The following is a 20,638-nucleotide window of genomic DNA, read 5'->3' as shown; positions in this document are numbered from 1 at the left end:
CCCTCACCTGTTAATTATACCTCACACTGTGGAGACTGCAAGCTGAAAACACTTTGCTATCTTCTTGTAGCCCTCCCCGGCATTGTGGGCATCAATACCTTTCATTCTTCCCATCTTAGGCCACGTTTACACATACTTGGGTTTCTGAAAAAACTGTGATGTTTCTCTGCGTTTTGGGCTGCGCATTTACACATAAACGCAGCTTCGACTCACCACAAACGATGATTCCTGAAAACGGCCACAGTGGAGATCTGGATAAAATCCGTGTCTCCGGGTGCATCTAAAGGGGGGTAGGCGGATATTTACGTCACAATTCGTGACGTGGTGTTTTTTTTCCAGGATTCTGATTGGCTCTCATGGCTTCATGCTTCTCGCTACACTACCCCCTACAGGTTTGGCATGCTCATAGCAGCTTTGAATCATTATTTATTTTTAAACGTGGAGAGGGAAATATCCAGGGTTTTTTAAAACTGGGTACATGTAAACGTGGCCTTACACAGCTTCTTAGAGGAACCCATGGTTGCTGAGTGTTTGCACAAGGTTTGTGGAGTTGCTGTATTTAAGAAACCCTGAAATTGGCACCAGCTGGCGCTCCCTAATGACAAATGTAGGCGCGTGCTTCAGGACTAATGAGCTTGTGAAGGTCCAAGCTTGTAAACAGAATCTGACACTTTGAAACTCTCAGGGTGCCCCGACTTTTGCACATGCCAAAGTGATGTATGTTTCTTTTTGTAATTTTGTTCAATTTATAAAATAAAATATAACTATGCATTAATGTTTCCTGATAATATTGTCTTTTTTCCCATATACCAGAGAAACTATAAATATGAATATACATTTTTTTAATATATAAAATATGCTACTTTTAAAGGGGTGCCCTGACTTTCGCACACAACTGTACATATGCCTTTATCCATGTGTTAAAAAACAAAACAAAACTCCAATTTATCTTTTTGGATGCGTCGGGTGTATGTTTGAAAATGGACAGAGTGTAACTTGCAGGTTTTGTGTGCACAGTGAATAACATCAAAAAGTTCAAGAAATTTTACAAAAGACGTACATATATCAATGTCCAGCATCACTTTGACCAACTTATTACTAGTTTCAATGTTACTAGCCGATTTGATCGTAAAGTCTTAAATAAACCGATTTTCGTTTAGGGACTATTACTTTTCTGATTTCTTTTGCGCGAATATATATGGGAATTAAGATTTGAAATGTCTTTGTGCCATCTAAGGTGTTTTTCAAGATATAACTTGAGGAATTGTACATAGAAACTGGTAAGAAATGGATTTATATACGACCCTCGGTGATAGAGGCTGTAAACACATCTGTGTATTCTTTCACCAAGTGGGAGAATTTATGTTTAAAACTTTCTACATGCCCGTCTCAGTCAAACACCTTGCTTTTTGTGAAACACCGAGGCTGATTAGTTTTCCCACTGGGTCGCCTGTCGATTGGAATACAAACACAGTAAAAACGTCTCTTTTTCATCCCAGATAGAAACGCAGGAGGAAAGCGAGGTTTTATTGTTTTTACTGCCGTTTCAAGATGTCATTTATGCAGCTCTCGTACAGCGGGTGTTTAAATCCTACATTTCTGGAGCAGGTATGTCTGATGGGCGACTGCGTGGGTGGCGTGCTGTGCTTTGACGCACTGTGCTTCAGTAACCACCAGAGACCTGGCAGCCCCAACAACAGCAGCAGGAACAACAGCACAGAGAGCCTGAAGGTAGGAGCTCACTGCTGCTGTGGGAGCGACGTCGCCATGATACACAGAGTATGAAAGACAATTTTGCCGGTGATGCATGATGGAGCGATCCCTGCAAATGATCAGGATCCTCTGGTTTTGTCAGCTCAGCTAATCACATCACTTTTACCAGTAGGAATGTCCGTGCTCCAACTCTGTCTTCTATAATAAACCGAAACTCCTCCACACACAAAAGAAATCACCTGTGCCATAGATATTAGTTGTGTCACTGTGAAAAGCAACGTACCTGGATTTCTTTTTCAGCCCTGTTGAGACGCTTCGTGTGTGTGTGTGTGTGTGTGTGTGTGTGTGTGTGTGTGTGTGTGTGTGTGTGTGTGTGTGTGTGTGTGTGTGTGTGTGTGTGTGTGTGTGTGTGTGTGTGTGTGTGTGTGTGTGTGTGTGTGTGTGTGTGTGTGTGTGTGTGTGTGTGTGTGTGTGTGTGTGTGTGTGTGATATTCATATGGATTTGATATTTGTGCTTTAACCACCACTATGAAGCATCTTGTTAGATCTTTTATCATGTTAAAAGCGTTGCACAACTCTCGCTTTCAGTCCATTGTTTTCCTGGCCTCTCCTGCTGCTCCACTTCACCATTCACACTCATTTACAATCAACTCAATGCTGCTGATATAGTTTTTCTCCCTCTCGCATTAAATAGTGATGCAAGAGTGTAATTGGTACTGTATTGATACCTTTTACTATTGCTGGTCATTTATTGATACTTTTACACTTTTATTGATACTTTATTGATACTTTTGACTATTGCTGGTAATTTATTGACACTTTTTAACACATTTCTTTTCATCTCATCCTCATATGGATCACTCGGGAGAAACACTTCACCTGTTTTAGCCTTTCTGTTTTTACAAGTCTTTGTGTTGCTTTTTTTGTAATACTGTGTGATTTACTGTAAATGTGTCTTGTTTCGTTGTATGGTGCTTCTTGATGAGATCAATATTATAAATGAGAATCAGTCCTCAATTAACCTGGTGAAATTGAAGTAGAATAAAATAAATAATGAAATAAATTCTGGTACTTTATTCATATTTTTTTTACTTGTATTGGTACTTTCTTCATTGTTTTTCACTATTAGTGGTACTTTACTGATACTTTTTCACGATCAGCATTATGATGGGGATACTAGTCTGCAGCGAGCAGCAGCCACACACAAACGTTCATTTAAAATGTTGGAGTTTCCTGCTGCAGTCCCTGTGGTGAGTGGAGGTTTAGTTGTAACCTCCTCCTCTGCTTCCTTGCAGGACAGCGCAGGACTGTTGGGTCCGTCCAGCCCGGGTCTGAGCTCCAGCAAGCGGCTGAGTAAGAGCAACATTGACATCTCCGCTCCAAACGAAGGGCAAGGCGTCCCCTCGCTCAGCCGCAAGCAGAGCGACTCGTACGACGGAGACACCTCGTCCACTGGCCAGCACAGTTTTTTTCCCAGGTGAGGAACACAACTCACACACTCTGAGGATAATGCAGAGGATATCCAGTGGAGGCTTCCTGACTATCAAATATTTAGAGCTGCACTATCAACAAGGATGTTGACCGTTTGAAGGGTAGATGGGTCATATAGCAAGAAATGGTGATGAACAGTGTTAGGTATGTTTTCTCAGTCCGCTACAGATACCTGGAAGAAATCCTCAGATAATCATAGTTCACACAAGTGTTAAGTCACAAAATCATATTCACCAGGCAGTTCATACACGGTCCGGCCGTGGTCCCCCTCAACATTTAGGATGCAGAAAGAGAAAGCTGTGGAATTTATCCTCGAGAGGCAGTCCTTCTTCACAGCGCTTCCTGTGACCCTTGACCCATTTCCAGTCCTCTCTGGGCCAATCAAAGTTGAGGATTCTTGATCTGCAGTTATCTTCCTCGCCTCATGGGGGACTCAAGGGACTCTTTCTCTAGGGGTGCAGCCATGATAACAAACATTGGAATTCTCAATAAGCTAAGGAAAGGAGGTTCGATGCTTCATTTAGAACCTCCTTTAGCCTCGGAAACACTGAAAGAAAATATTGTTTAGCAATGAGAGTCACTGCTGAGGACTGTAATCTGATGAGGAGTCCACTAACAAGAGTGTTGAGGTCAAAGATCAGCAATGCAGCACTAGTATAACTAGTGAGAATCCTAAAATACCCAAATCAGAGGACATAGTTTAGTGTGTTTTCCATCAGTTAGCATTAATGACATTCAATGATTGAACTTACTTTCCTTCAAAATGTTTAATTTCTGTGAAACTGTACAAGTTTCACTGAAAGAAAAAAGGGAAATGTTGGAGTGTCCAAAAATCTTAGACTGAATGGTTATTACACTGCCAACAGACCGAAAACAAGACCTGGTGGCCTTTTGTTTCAACTCTTTTCTTGATTGTATAGGTTATGATGAATTAACATTATTATTGGACTCATGTGGCAGAATACCCCAAACAGCAGCTGCACAGCCTCTACAGCTGTGGTCAAATGTTAATAATGTCCGGGTGAAAGTGAACTGAACCAGATTCAGTTGAAAGTGAGTTTTTTTGGACTGGACTCTGGTGTGATCATGTCCCAAGTTACAAATATAGAGACGTTATTGAACATCAAAGAGTCGGTGAACCTCGAAGCTCTGAGGTTTTCATGCTCAGTTGAATTTTTGGGATTCCTGCTGTAAACCCTCTCCTACTCATCCACCAGCATCTCCGCTGGATTTAGGTCAAGCCTCTGATTGGTGACTCTTTTATCTTTGAAGCTGTTTGGGAGGAGATTTACTGTGGCCATTTTCATAGCTGAGCTTTTATCTGTCAGACAACCCTCATGAAAATCTCCTCTGGTACCTGAGTGCACTGATGAACTCAATAATCCAACATATTGTTCATACTTCTTTTTATTCCAAGACACATCAGCAGATGTTTCTTGGAGGTAGAGAATGTTTATACATGGAAAAAATGTAGAGTAAATTGTATTTTACTGTTTGTGTGTTGTATCAGTTCTTCCAGTAATTATTAGATTGAGTCTCAATACTAAATGCAGCATGTTTTAGAAATTAACAGTTTATTTTTCTGATTCCCCAGTTAGTGTCTTAATGTGACTCTACAATCCATGTCAGCGTAAAAAAAAACGACATCCTATGTAAAAGGTTTTGGTCCTCATCATTCAGTTTTATAAACTCGTATAACTCGAAGGATAGGGTTCTTAAGTTTGCAAATGGTTTTTTGACCTAAAGCACATCCTGACGAAGCCTCTAGAATCTTAAATCTGGCCCAGGTTCTGAATTTTATCTATAGCTGATGTATTATTAAAAAAAATGTCATCATAAATATAAAGGTTATGCTAACCAGCTGATAACTTACAATGTACCAGTGAGAAATCCAAAGACAGAAAGGTTATATTACAAATTATTGTATTTTATCCTTAAAGGCAAAAAATTCTTTCCCTTTCAATATAACAGTTTTATTTGCTCTTGATCAATGCATAAACTGCATGCACAAAAGAATATTACATGAAAAAAAGACTAATTGTAGTGAGATTGTCTCATGTGGTTGTAATATTATTATCAAAATGTTGTAGGAGCACTGAAATACACAGGAGTGACACTTTTGAAATAATTCTTTGCCTATATAAATACATTTGTACATAATCACATGAAAACGTGGCAAAAATCTAATTATTATTTGTATATGCCACACACAGTGTACTATAAACGCCATAAAACCCAGACCTTAGTTTTGAAGCGATATCACAAACGGAGTCCTTCCTTCCTGCCAAGCAGCATTTGTGGATCAGTGATGAGTATTTTTGGGTTCATATTGTGACCCAGATGTTGCCCCGTCGCACAGGTTTGTCTGGGACGGGTCAGCCTGTCTCAGTCCTGCTCTTTATCAATATTTGCAGCTTGACTGGTCTCTGCTGGACTATAAATAGCCTATTTGTGCCTGCGCCAGCCAGTTAGTGAGCGAGTCTCGGCAGTACAGCTGAATTTAGTGGGCTCTGATGGAGGGACGGGTTGTGGGGGTACAAGGAACAACTGCCATGTTGACTCATCTCAAGCAACCAGTGTTCCCATTTCAAATTACACGCTCCACTAGGCTTGCACCATCACAAACACTGAAGAGAGGATCCCATCAATTCCCAGATGTGCCACGCTGTTCTTGTTGGAGCTCCTTCACCTTTCACTTCTCATCACAGTCCTGATTTAGAGCGCGCTCGGCTGAGCGGAGGGTAACCCCTGCACTTTTCCTCGCCACATTCCAGCGTGAGCTCCCAGTCACCAGGGGGCCTTATTAAATCTCCCTGTTCTAAGTCTGTAATCCTCCCACCAGGTGGTTGTCTGTTTCCTCGTTCTGCTCTGGCCATAGAGGTAAATTGTCTTTGAGATTATGCGCAGACTTTAAAACCACTTCTTTCGTGAAAACCCTGGACAGTCCAATCACCTGCTGCAAGAACTGGGCTTGTTATAGCCTGATGTGTAACAACGACACAAATTGTTATAAAATATAAGGTAATAAACCCTGAAACGTAATAACTGGTTGTTAAAGTAACAAAAGTGCTAAGCGCGAAATGTAATTAATTTGTTTTTAATAAAACCTGAAATGTAATAACTGGTTAATAATGTAAAAAGTTTAAAAATGATTTGCTGAGGGAATATGACTTGATCCTCATTGGACTAGAGTTTATATCGAGACCCACATCAGCATGTCCACGTTTCTCTTTTAATGCTTGAATGCAACATGAGATTCTCTCATTGTAAATACTCATGGCCAGTGACATGTGAGAGGTGGAAATCATGTTGCATGCAGCTCGAAAAGTATCGTACACAAACATTTCAGACAGTCGGGTGGTCCAATGAGTGAACTCATCATGAGAACAAACATGAAATCCCAAAATAGAAGCAGGAAGCAATCAGAGCACTATTGATTTAGCTTTCGAATGTGTCTGGAGATTGTTGCCTAATCCTTTCTCCCTGCGTGAGACTTAATGAGGAAATGTTGGCCTGCTCGGGAGCGGAGCGGTGGCGTCAGCGGGGAGGTTAGTGTGATGCAACCCGTGAGGCCCGAGCGAAGAGCCACTCAGGCTGAGTCATAAAGACACACGACGACCCCCCTCGGAAAAAAACTAACCGGCACACAATGGATTTAGGACCAAGCAAATTAAACAATGACTCACGGTGTCCAGACATTTCAGCTGCCGGCTGAAGGAAACAGTCTTTCATTTGAAATATGGTCGTTCATTGAGCCACAAGCCTCGAGCCTTAACTCATCAGCCTTTTCACTGTGAGTCTGCAGATTTGACTTAATTACAGGCTGCTCAGTCCTGTAGTGGTTTGCACTGTCGTGTCAGGGAGTGCAAGGCGGAGTTTGCACAATCTCCTGTCTCCTATCATTGTGAAGCAGAATTCACCAAGCGTTGGATTGTTCACCCACTAATAGGGAACGTGAGCTGGGTTAGTTTCACCCTACTGATGATGTGAAATAGTAATCCTCCCCCACACTGTCTAAAAATAAGCAAATTAGATGAAATCTGTGATTTTGAATTGCTTGTACGAGTTATTGTGATTGTGTGAGTGTCCGTCTCTCTCTGTTTTTGCCCTGTTGACTGGAAACAACTCCAAATTGTCCCCTTCCTTGGCCCTGAGACAGTCGGGACCGGCTCTTCTGAAGAGTGTTAAAGAAGGGACACAATGCTTGATAGTCTAAGAGTCTGTACTTAATAAGGCAATATTTCCCCTTCCTTTTGTACTTTCCTGGACTCCATATACTCATTTGGCACTGCACGACCTTTGATAGAAAATTTATTATCAAACTGATCAAATAAAGTAAAAAAATATATATATATATATCAACGGTCAAATTATTGAAAGTGCAACATGCCTTTTATTTTTCGCGTTGTAATATTTACATTTTCAAAAATCAGTGCTTTCATGTGTTCTGAAAATAGCTTTTAAAAATCATGCCGCACTCTGAGAGAGAAAAGAAACTCTAGTCCTGAACATTAGCTTTGTAAAATTGAAGGGGACTCATCGTGAAAATAAAAACAGCTGTATGGTCAGAGCTCTTCTCCTCACAACAAGAAAAGATACTGGCTTTACCGGGTTTTTAATGACGTTTACTGTGGTGATCACTTTCTGTCTGTGTGAGTTTTGAGTAGTTTGTCAATTTGGTGACAAAAATCAACGGTCAGGGTCACTTTGACTTTTGGTATTTCATATTTATGTAAGTGCAGTAACTCTGACTGTCCAGCGGTGGATCGTTTCTTACGCTCCTGTACTGTCCTCGCTACATAGATTATGTGAGACATTAATGTCAATTGCAGCTGTGCTGGTTTGATGTGGCCACATAACCGCGGCGCAATCATCACAGCTACGTTTTACTGCAAAATCAATAAACAGTGCTATAAAATGCACGTGTACGTTGGTTTGCCGAGGTGCGTAGTGGCAGGACAGCTTGTGAGCATGAAGCGAGCCGAGCGTTAAACGTTGTTAGACGGGCGGTTTCGCAGCGGAGTGATAACAAAGTGTTTAATGTCTGTGCCACAGTTTGATGAAGGAAAGCGTGGAGGTGCGCGGCGGCAGCAGCACCAGTCTGGTGTTGAATCCGGGCCGATTCGACTTTGAGGTGTCGGACTGCTTCCTGCTCGGCTGTCCGCTGGGCCTGGTGCTGGCCATGAGGCGCACCGTGCTCCCCGCCGTTCACGGTAAGAATCCAACACACCTTTTGTCCCGTTTAGTTCCTCCAACAGGTTTTATCATTCATTCGGCAGTCAAATTTAATACACTGGAACCTGAGCTTGAAAGGTGGAAAAAAAAAATCAGCAAACAAAATTGGATTGATGGTTTTGAGTTTAATGTGACTCATCGTTTCCCTCTCTTTCATATTTTCATTATTCTGTGAAAAAAAGTCATTTTTTAACTCCATTTATTCAAAAGTTGCTGTCTTTTCTGGCTCAAAATTAAAAAAGGTTTTTTAATTTGTACTTTTCAGTACCATTTATTGACCAGGTCTTTTTAACCCTGCCACCTCTTATGACACTTAAAATCCCCACTTTCATTTCCTTAATTTCATTTAGTTGTTTATTTGGATGGGACAGTACATATTAATGAACGAGCCATCTCTTCACCGGGTTACTATGAATATGCCAGATTTAGCACAAGGCTAATTTCCATCTTTTGTCACACATAAAACCACACACGGTTCCATCCATCCATTGTCTCCCACTTATCCATTTGCGGGTGTCAGTCTGAGCACCGTCACCCAGATCACAACGCACCAATTAAGAACCTTCCTTCAGGTGGTGAGCCCACAGGAAGCTGGCGCCCGGCGTGGGACATGAACCCACTACCTTGAGATTGCGAGTCTCATGCTCTACCAACTGAGCTAGCCGGGGGTGGTTACAAACATATAAAAATATATAAAAACAAAAAGGTAAAACCAAGATAGAGATGATAAAATAATTCTTCCTATAAACCTACCATAAAGAGCAAATATTAAAGTGCTTACTCAGCAGTCTGACATAGGTAAAGTGCCATTTACTTATATATTTTTTTATATATTTTAAAGTTCATGATTGTCCTAAAGATCACAAGTTTGGTTGGTGATCAGCCATATCTTGTTCTGTTTTTAAAAGCAACAAAGGTGGAGCTTTCACAGATAACTGGAGATATTGGGTGGTTCCTAATTGTCCCTCCTGTCTCCTTATAGTCCCTCGGTCTCCTTTCCTATCCACTTCTCCTTAACCCCAGAAGTGTTTAAGTGGCGGCCATGATAAGGAGCATTGCAATTCTCAATAAGCTAAGGAGGAAGCTCAATGCTACCTTTAGAACCTCCTTTAGCGTAGGAACCACTGATGCTTCCTTTAGAACCTCCTTTAGCCTAGGAAACACTGATGCTCCCTTTAGAACCTCCTTTAGCCTAGGAACCACTGATGCTTCCTTTACCAAAGGAGACCAGCTCATGTTCCCCCACAATTCCTTGCGGCGACAACATTTAAAGGAACCCGCTCATCGGAGCGTTAACCTTCTCTGCCGTCGGATTATTATTACGTCATCTAGTGGAAGTGTGGTCCGAATGTCACTGCATTAGGAAGTCTCCTAACACCTTTCCTAACTCCTTTAGGAAGCCTCTTAACACCCTTCCTTAACACCTTTGGGAAGCCTCCTAACACCTTTCCTTAACTCCTTTAGGAAGCCTCCTAACACCTTTCCTTATCTCCTTTAGGAAGCCTCCTAACACCTTTCTTAACACCTTTTGGAAGTGTCCTAACACCTTTCCTTAACTCCTTTAGGAAGTCTCCTAACAGCTTTCCTTAACTCCTTTAGGAAGTCTCCTAACAGCTTTCCTTAACTCCTTTAGGAAGTCTCTTAACACTTTTCCTTAACACCTTTGGGAAGCCTCCTAACACCTTTCTTAACTCATTTAGGAAGTCTCCTAACACCTTTCCTTAACCCCCTTAGGAAGCCTCTTAACACCTTTCCTTAACACCTTTGGGAAGCCTCCTAACACCTTTCTTAACTCCTTTAGGAAGTCTCCTAACACCTTTTCTTAACCCTGTGAAGTCATTCACGGGGTTAAGGAAAAGTGGATAGGAAAGGAGATCGGAGGGACTATTCGGAAGCAGCCATAGTATTCCAGTGCAACCTTTAACAGATAAGGCATTCTGGGTAAAAGAGAGGACTTTCTAAATTTGATTTCACTTGCCCTCCTAACAGTGTGCTGGTTATGTTTTGTGCAGTGAGCCAGCTCCATCCAGCCTGCTCTCAGATCTTCAACCTCTTTTACCCCTCGGACCCATCGGCCTCCCGGCTGGAGCCTCTGCTGCAGCCTCTCTTCCACAAGCTGCCGCCATTCGCTGTGCCACGCTACCAGCGCTACCCTCTGGGGGACGGACGCACCATGCTCATAGGTAGGATGTGACACTCGTGAAAGAAAGCTGCTACTGTATTTCAAGCCTCATTTGACTGCATTACGAAGTAAAAGGCATTATTTGTGAAAATCTGTTCGAAAATTTATGTCAGAAGACTCTCTTTGAGCAAAATCGCATCACGTCCTCTAAATCAGGATGAAGGACCTGACAATAGACACAATGCCAGACATTCAAAGTGACAATACTCTAATAATAATAATAATCTTATAGCAGTTATTTTACACAGGGAGGTGGCTGATTGAACTATTAGCCCATAGACACACAACTAAAACTGTTGAAATCTATTTTTATTTCATGGGTGTACACAGGTAAAGATACAGAGTACACAGTCTGGATCTTTCCTGCACCCGCAGACACATTGTGAGAAGTGAGAAGCCGTTATGCTCCGTGTTTTCTTGCTGCCCTGCAGAGGAAACCACACCATGTGTGAGATGCCTCCTGCTTCATCTTATAATTGTGCCGGCAGCCTTCCTCTGCCTTACCTACAGCTTTACTCTATGCTCCGGGGATGAGACGCCCCGTGTGAGATATCGCCCTGCTTTTTGTGTCCCAGCACTGCAGGAATCCGCCTTGATGCCCTGGCTGTTGTCCTTAATGAGCCACTGATTTATTCGAAGCATAGTTTAGCCCACTTCTGAGGCGAGAGACTCGCTCTAAACAGCCGTTATCCACCTACAACACTGAGAGAAAGTAGGGCAAGACTCATCACTGGCTGCTATGTAGCATCCTACAGGAATGAAGCTGTTTATGAGGAGGAGGATCTTTGCAGTTTGCCTCTGTTTAACCTGAAGCCGATTGATCAATTGATCAGTCATTTCTGACTGATGTAGATCGTTATCCTAATGGCTTTAACGGATGTTTTTTTATTGGGAATTAAATGTTTTCAGAGGTTTTTTGCCCTTTAGAGATTAGATTTGCCGTTTAGTTAGAAAAGAAGAGAACCCGTCATCCCTACTATTATATCACTGGATCAGACAGGTTTCATGAAAAAAAAAAATTTCTTTACCATTTTCAGTCGCTAATTTAATATTCTTTATGGACCTGTGCCATATACAAACGCTGAAGTGATACTCTCATTAGACGCTGAGAAAATGTTTGACCGTGTGGAGTGGGACTATGTTTTCGAGACCTTAAAATGATTCCGCTTTGGTCCTAAATGTATATCCTTAAGATTAAGGTTTTTTACACTCTTCCAATGGCAGCAGTCACTACCAATAACGACCTGTCCACATATTTTGAACTGCACAGAGGCTTGAGGCAGGGTTGTCCTCTTTCACCGCTCTTATTTGCTGTGGCAATTGAACCACTTGCACTAGCCTTGAGACAAAGCCCCTTATCAAGGGCATTCATCGAGGAGGCCTGGAGCATAAAGTTTCACTTTATGCAGATGATATGCTGTTATATATATCAGACTCTCTCTCAACCCTGCCAGAAGTATTAACTTCAAAAATTCGCTACAATATCAGGATATAAGGTAAACTTTCAGAAAAGTGAACTTGTGCCCATCACCCCTGTGAATGAGATATACTATGCATCGACTCACTTTAAAATTAACTTTACTAAGTTTAAGTATGTGGGTATATGGGTTAAACAGGATTTTAAAGGTTTGTACAAGGCCCATTTTCCGCCTCTGCTCTTGAGTCTTAAAAAGGATCTTGAGCGTTGGACCTTCGTACCTCTCTCCTTGGGTGGAAAAATTAATGTGGTCAAGATGAACATACTTCCTAGGTTTTTGTATTTGTTTCAGTGTTTGCCTATTTTTCTAACTAAATCCTTTTTCGCAAATCTAAGTAATCAAATTTCTTCCTTTATATGGAATAGAAAACAGCCCAGGATAAAGAAAAATATTTTGCAGAAACCTCGGAGAGTTATGGATTTTCCAAATGTTGTATATTATTACTGGGCAGCTAATATCAGGGCTTTGCTGTCTTGGATGAAGAATGACACCTCAAGTCCCATTTGGACAATTTTAGAAGCAACATCCATTACCTCTTCCTCCTTTAAGACCTTACTTTGTTCTAAACTTCCATTTAGTCAGGCCATTTCAGCTTTGACCTCAAATCCTATTGTAGTCCACTCGGTCAAGATATGGAATCAATTCAGATGATGTTTGTCCCATCTTTAATAGATAAAGGTTTCGTTACCTGGTTAAATACAGGAATATGCAGACTGTCAGATCTTAATATTGACGGTCTGTTACCATCTTTCGAACAACAGTCCAAAAAATTTAAGCAACACTAATTTTTATTGGTATTTACAGCTGAGAAGCTTTGTATCATCCAAGTCAGATTGTTTGCTTGCTCTCCCTCAGCCTCTCTGCTAGATTTAATTTTCAAATGCAAAATGGATATGGCACAAACAATAGGCAAAATTTATAACTTGCTCACTTCACATAATACCTCTTGCTTGAATGGCCTGAGGGTCAAATGAGAAGAAGACCTGGGGGAAACCTTTACAGACGCAATCTGGAATAAGATTATTCAGAGGATTTATTCCTCTTCCATATGTCTTCATCATACGGTAATCCAGTTTAAAGTTGTGCATTCACCTACACTGGTCAAAAGAGAAATTGGCTAAGATTAAAACTGATCTTGACCCATCATATGATTGGTGTAAGCAGGCCCCTGCTACATTATTACGGATGTTCTGGTCCTGCCCTGAACTTCATAGTTTCTGGTAATCCACCTTTAAGACCTTTTCAAGAATATGTGGCACAACAATTGGCCTCTCTCCACTAGTTGCGCTGTTTGGAGTTGCCCCAGTCAATGCATCTTGTAGTAGGCATCAAGCCAATAGGATGGCTTTTTGTTCACTTATGGCCAGAAGGCTGATTCTGTCTAAATGGAAGGACACAATGCCACCAGTATATGCCCAATGGATAACAGAGGTCATGTGCCTTGTCCACCTAGAGAAAATCAGATATACCATTAGAGGCTGCACCAGGACACTTTTTGAAACTTGGCAACCGTTCATATCCTATGTAGAAAATATGGCAGCTCCCAATATTATTCTGTAACCCTGTTTTGTTTTCTTGGTCAGGGGCGTTCCCCTCTGTAACGGTTGCTATTCAGTGTGGTTCTTTTGCAATCTTATCTAAAAATTAAAAAAGACTTTGATCCAAAAAAAAAGAAGAAAAGAAGCAGAATGAAAACAGGTTTGTTCCTTCTACTGTTTAATGCCTCAAAACAGTAATTATGCTAAAAGATACTCACAAAACAGAGAATCAGTTTAAAGGGAGGAAATCATTCTCATATTATTCACAGTAAATAATAGATGTTTCCCTAAAAAAGACGTTGGTTACTGAGAGCTGCAGTTGACTTGACAGTCATTTAATTATAGATTTATTTATGTATCTAGGGTAATTCAAGTTAGATGCCATCTGCATTTATAGATTTTATAAAACCACCCAATAAAAGGTTAAATATACAAGATCAATTTGTGATCATTTGATTTTTATTTCTTTTAAATTCTTTGTAAATTTGAGCATTTCCATTGCACTCAGAAAAATCCTCAGTGTATATGAAAAATATTTTGGCAGAGTGAAAGACTGACACTCTCGAACAACAATCACACGCCCGCCTGAGCAAAACAAGGTCCAGATGACATCTTTAAGACGTTTTCAAGGAATCAGAGTGAATGTTTTTTTGTACGTCTTTCCTGGACATTGCATGAACATCCTGTCTGGACTAGAAATGGGAATTGATAAGATTTTTCCAATTCCATTTTTGATTCTGTTTAACGATTCAATTCTTTATCCATTCTCTTATCAATTTTTTTTTTTTTTATATATATATATTTTTAAAAAGGAGAATTAACAGGCAGATACTAGGGGTGGGAATTGATAAAACTAACCCTAACCCTAACCCTAAGGGGAAAACGTCTGGAAGAGATCTGAATTGTTTGATAATAGTAAATTAACTTTCTTTTTTTTTTTTTTTTGAATAGTGTACTATGCCTATTTGGTGCTGTCAACATGTATGATCAAACCCATTCATCAACACACACACACACACACACACACACACTTTGACACGAGGACTGAACCGCCACGAGAGAAAGGGGTTCACTCTATAAACAGATTATTTTACTAATCTGTAAATGTTTGACATATTAGTCTTCATCAGCTTTAACATTGAACTACATGTGATTTCCTTTGTATGAAAGTTCTGGCAGACACAACCGGCAGACACAACCGGCAGACACACACCAGAGAACACTACACACACACACACACACACACACACACACACACACACACACACACACACACACACACACACACACACACACACACACACACACACACACACACACACGCGGCATTGGCTTGCAGTTCCAGCAGATTATAATTATGGGTCTGCATCACTGTCGTATTGATCGAGTTGCGTACTGTTAAATTATGTGTTAAATTGAAAACCGCAGACAGGTGCAGAGACAGTCGCAAAGAGAGAAGACGCAGAGAAGACACATCAGCCGCTTCCTGCTTTGTAATATGGTAATCCGTTGTTATGAAGGCATGGGGAGCCAATCAAATTAGGCTCCAGTGGGTATGAGTTTGACATCAACACCCGTCAGGAGTGGCTCTTTTATTATGATGAATGCTGCTCATATGGAGACAATGAGCTCTTATAGATTTCCAGCTTCAGTTCCAGAGGGAAAAATCATCATCTAAGAGAGCAAGAGCACATGATTTATAGTAATTTTATCGGTATTGATTACGCAGCTAATTGTGTTTTAATGTAAAGAAGGGAGTGTGTTTCTCTTTTAGTCTTGATGAGATTATTCACTGATAAAAATACTAGTGAGCGGGAGCGAGACGATCACCTGAGAGGAATGTGCTCAGTTAAAACTCTGTTGCTTTATTTTAGGAAGACATTTCAAGGCCACAGTGCAATCATCCTCCATCATTTTGACGTCGTTTTACAGCTGTGATCAGCTGTGTGACTCTTCCCTGCTGCCTGCTGAAATCTCTTTCTCCCCAAACTGGTAATCTAATATGATTGGTATGTGGTCTGTATTTTCTTATTCTCCATCTAGAGTTTTTCACAATTTTCGGGTTTTTTTTGCCCAAATTGTTGACTTTTTATTGCATTTTTATCCCGTTTGTTATTGGGGAAATGACAGATTGACATGTAATTAATACATAGAAGGAAACAGGGTAGGTGGGCTGCATGTTGCCGTGACAGTTTCTGTATGTTAGTATGAACGGTCATGTTTCTGTACGGTTACAGTACCAGGATGTTAATGAGGATGGCATCTGTTAAAAAAGACTTAATATTAAAACTTACAATGCTAAAAACAAGAATGAATCATGTGCAGCACTAGTAAGTCAGCAATTTCAATGACAACACTAATTTTATCCTTGTAGATATTAGTAGTAATATTGAGAATGATAATGTTAATAACAATGAGGATTGAACAGTCAGGACTTCAGCATCAAATCTGTGCACAATCACTGTGCATACTTATGAGTGTGCACATATTTTCCAATATCTACATATGATTAAAAGTGCATATATTATCTCACATGCAGTCAACATACATACACAATCGCACACAGAGCAGCTGTAAACACAAGTCGGATCTGTTTCTGCAGGGTGGGTGAGCAGTGGTTTCAGGTCGAGAATATATTGATGCATATTTTATAAATATGTTTGTAGGCTGCTATTTGTTGGCGACGAGGACAGGGTGGGTAAAAATGAAAGGATGTCAGATAAAAGATGAATAAATAAATTGCAAAAAGGATGCATTTTATGAAAACTGAAAGCTTCACAATTGCAACTTCAGTGAAATGTAATGTAACAATGATATAATATATACAGAATAAAATGCAGGACCATAGAAAAATATTAGAGGTGCAGATTTACTGTAATTTTCACTCTTATGGTGAATGATTCCATCCCATAATCCCTACAACAAATGATAGATAGATAGATAGATAGATAGATAGATAGATAGATAGATAGATAGATAGATAGATAGATAGATAGATCTAAATGTTTGTTTTTCCTGTGAGTTTGAGTTCAGATTGAATTGCAGTGGTATGAGATGTTATGGTGTTTTATTCATTCACTTGTAGGGGAGTTGAGTTTTATCCTCTCTGCATTAAAAATGATGAAGCAGAGGAGGCGAAGGAGAACCACATCCTTGCGATTCTTCTCCCACAAGCAGAAGATGCATCTACTGAAGACTGCAACTCCTCCTTTACCTTTCTAATATTTACAGACCCTGTTGTCTGCACGGTCTCGCTCTTTTCCTCCTCTTAACGTGTCTGTCTTCGGCGCCATAGAGTCTTGTCTTTTGCTTTGATGCCGTCCTCTGCCTCCCCTCGCTCTGTCGCTCTCTCTCTCTCTGCTTCTCTGCGCCTCCCTTTGCTCATTGTGCTGTGATAGAAAGACAGAGCCGTGCAAATGTTCCAGCGACTGAGAGAAAATAAGACTCCTCCGAGAGGTTTCAGGCCAGGGCTCATTAATGATAACAGATTGCTGAGTGTGTGACTGTCTGGAGGCATGCAAAGTGTGTGAATGTGCCTCCTTCTAGAAAGTAGAAATTACTGACGTCGCTGCAAGCAGTATTATGCAAAGGCAATACCTTTAGATTGACCCACATTTTGGGTAATAGAACGTCTTGAAATTTTGATATTCACTGTCTGTTTAGCACCACACAGACTGACGAGGAGAGTGGATTATTTGTAAGCACATAAATGTCACAGTGTAATCCGGTGCTTTCATCTACTGGGGTTTTGCTTGAGCAATCCACAAAACTTTCATTTTCACTGTGTACAACTCAGTGTCACAGAACATGTTGATGTTTCTGTCACTTCAGGAGACATTACAAGGTCTGACTCTAGTTTTTCCTTTGATTTGCTCTACTTCCCCTGATCCAGTTGTGTTCAATCCAAGCTTGCTCCTATGGCACCACACTGCAGCAAGTTTTCTATGCTTCTCTATTATATTAAGTTTAGTACGATAAGAAGGGTGTGGGCGGGTTTATGTATCCCCACTATTTTTACTGCAGAGTGTGATTAATCCCCCCGCATGGTGATTAAAAAACTACTGTTTAAAAAGGCCAGCTCTGTCCCTGGAGGCCATCAAGGAGGCAGATAAGAAGAGGATCTTTGCAAAGCTAAGATTCATCACAGACAACATCTGTCACCCGCTTCATGACTGCAGGAGCTCCATCCAGCTCCTTCAGCTGCTGACTCCTGCAGCCCCCATCCTCTTGTGCAGGAGATCCAACCTTATGCACACTCCTGACTCTATTTATTTAAATCGTGTGAATACTCTCTGTCACGGGAGTTGAAGTCATTAAAAACCAGGGGCTACGTCAGCATCGTACTCGCCCTCAAACGATTAGTTTTATCTGTAGGAGTCTGATAATAAGTGTCTCTTTGATCAACTATGAATATATTATGCCCTCTGTAAGTACATTTCTTTGAAAACATTTTTCATTATATAGTTAAGAAACCTACTTTACTCTGTCACACGTTTAGCAAAATAACTATGTAAATATGTAAATATATTCCTCATTGATTGCAATTTACCTTTTAAGTGTCAGAGCATATGATTTCCTGTTGGAGGCTCACTTCACCATACTTTCATACTTTGCTGTCATGCAGACATATCCTGTATTTTATGGAGTGTGTGTGTGTGTGTGTGTGTGTGTGTGTGTGTGTGTGTGTGTGTGTGTGTGTGTGTGTGTGTGTGTGTGTGTGTGTGTGTGTGTTATCTGTATATGTGTAATCAGATTTGTAAATGCATAATAGAGTTTGGGTGTGCCAGCCATGTTTGGATTGGCATTCCTGTATTATGTGTGTGTTTCCTGGCTGGGATCTGTAAATGTGTAGCTCTCTGGTTTCATTGCAGACTGACAGTCTTACCTTTGCTCGTCAGGTTAAGTCCTACCCAGGCCCTGTGTGTTGTGTTTATAACAACAGTGGACCACTGCAGTGCAGACAGCCAAGACCGAGCCTGTCAAACTACACAAAGGACCAAATAACACATTCACTAACAGAAGAGTAAAATCCTCTGAGCCACTCTTGCCTAACGTGGAGGTGAATCCTCAGACATTGGCAGGTCTTTGTAGACATTCACAGACTAAGTAAGACCCCATGTATTGGTCATTCTGATTCTATTGCCCCATCGCGTTCTCACTGAAACTGCCTTATTGCAGAGAAGCACTTTGCTTTCATTATGGGATGGTTTGTGGTTACTTCACGCTGAGAGGCAGTAAATACTGTCGTATGTGATGTGATATAAAATATCCCATCACGATTTTTGGAGAATAAGATAAGAGATATCCCTTTATTTATCTCGCATGTGGAGAAATTTGCAGTGGTACAGCAGGATAGTACAGAGAAAGAAGCACATATAGCAGGAACTAAAAAAAAGCAGCTAAAAATACAATATAATAGAAAAATATGCACACGGTGCCTATAAGTGTGAACATGTACAGAATATGGGGGTCGATGTATTGCACAAAAAAACAGGCAAAAATACAATATAATAGGAGAATATGCACACGGTGCCTATAAGTGTGGACATGTACAGAGTATGGGGGTGGATGTATTGCACAAAAAGCAGATAAAAACACAATCTAATAAAAAAATATGCACACGGTGCCTATAAGTGTGGAAGAAAATCACTATCACGATTTTATCACGATTCTTTGTGGGGTTTTTTGTTTAATTTTGCACGTTTCTGAGCAGTGCACCTTTTCCCAATGTAAAACAGCCCCAACAGAAAATATAAAAGACAATTTAGGCCAAAGAACCTTTCTGAACATATTTCAATTTTTATAATATGCGCAAATTTGCCAATGTGCAAATAACGTAAACATACTATAAGGTAAATAACACTGTGATAAAGTGCACTCTTGCAAAATAAAATTAAACTAAACACGACATTAAATTACACAGTCGTGGACGTTCACCGCAGGCCTTCAATTTCATGTTATATTGTAAATACTATTTTTTAAATATATTTTTACGGATACATGTAAATATGCAAGCTGCTGTAGAAAACTGAGATTATGACATGATTGCACCACCCACAATTTTAACCACACCTAGTCACGCAGGGTCTTGAGGGGGTAAGCCGCTTTCGGGGTTCTGCCGCTTAGCAGCGGTAGAACGCCCGGGCCCCGCTACCCCCCAATTTTAAGACACACACATTGCATCGACCTCTTCAAAACACAAAGACACACCCCTACATGCATCCAACACTCCACAGGGTGGGGGAGGCGGGAGATGGGGCTCCCCCCAGCACCACGCGCTGTGGTCTCACCCCGTCCCGGGTGAGTACGGCTGGAATTCGTGGGGCGTGCTCGCTCAGGCATGACGCTTGCGGGGGGGCTGGTGTGCAGTTCTCCCTCCCCATTCACAGTTGGATTATTGGAGGATGGGATCTGTAAGTGGCCTGGGGGGCCTGGCTGGCGGCCTGGGGGGCAGGAGGCTTTACCCTCCCCCCGTGTGTGTATGTGTGTGTGTGTGTGTGTGTGTGTGTTGGTGGGTGGGTGGGTGGGTGGGTGTGTCTATCAAGATCGGGGGGGGATTCATGGGGCGGGAGTGTGGGTGGTGGATGATGATTCTCCTGGGGGGGAGAGTTGACTGTCCTCCGACCGGGCCCGGCCGAGCCTTCGCTCTTCCTGGTCTGGGGGGGGAAGGGGGGGCTGGTCCATGGCGTGGCGGCTGGGGCCTTCTCTGCCCTGCCGGGTTGGGGGGGGGGGGTAATGGGGGCGCCGGCTCCCGGGGGTGCGGCGGGCTCCGGGGGGCCCTGCTCCGGCCGGTCTCGGCTTGGCGGCTTGGGTCGGGGCCTGGGGCCCTGTGCCCTTTATCCTTCTCCTGTGGGCTCCTCTTGCCTGGGGGGAGATTCCTCTCTGCATTCTCCATCTGGTGCTTTCTGGGATGGGGCGTGGCTCTCTGGGGTGGTTCGCTGGGGCCTCGCTTCAGGTTCCCCCACAACAGTTCCTACCACACCCAGTGGACAAACCACACA

General features: G+C 41.6%; 1 protein-coding gene across 1 annotated transcript in view; it reads left to right on the top strand.

Annotated features, from left to right (window-relative positions):
• The window catches only part of pitpnm3 (PITPNM family member 3), a 131,753-nt gene that overhangs the window by 97,073 nt on the left and 14,042 nt on the right, over positions 1 to 20,638 (top strand). The window contains exons 7-10 of the mRNA XM_080460449.1: positions 1,609 to 1,731; positions 3,009 to 3,190; positions 8,260 to 8,417; positions 10,452 to 10,622. Of these exons, the coding sequence (XP_080316575.1) occupies positions 1,609 to 1,731; positions 3,009 to 3,190; positions 8,260 to 8,417; positions 10,452 to 10,622 (634 nt within the window). The remainder of the gene's footprint in view (positions 1 to 1,608; positions 1,732 to 3,008; positions 3,191 to 8,259; positions 8,418 to 10,451; positions 10,623 to 20,638) is intronic.

This window comes from Lipophrys pholis (genome assembly GCF_963383615.2).
Source record: "Lipophrys pholis genome assembly, chromosome: 3".
In the NCBI taxonomy this organism is placed as follows: domain Eukaryota; kingdom Metazoa; phylum Chordata; class Actinopteri; order Blenniiformes; family Blenniidae; genus Lipophrys; species Lipophrys pholis.
Note: the sequence above shows the minus strand (reverse complement) of the source record. Positions and strands in the feature narration are given on the sequence as shown.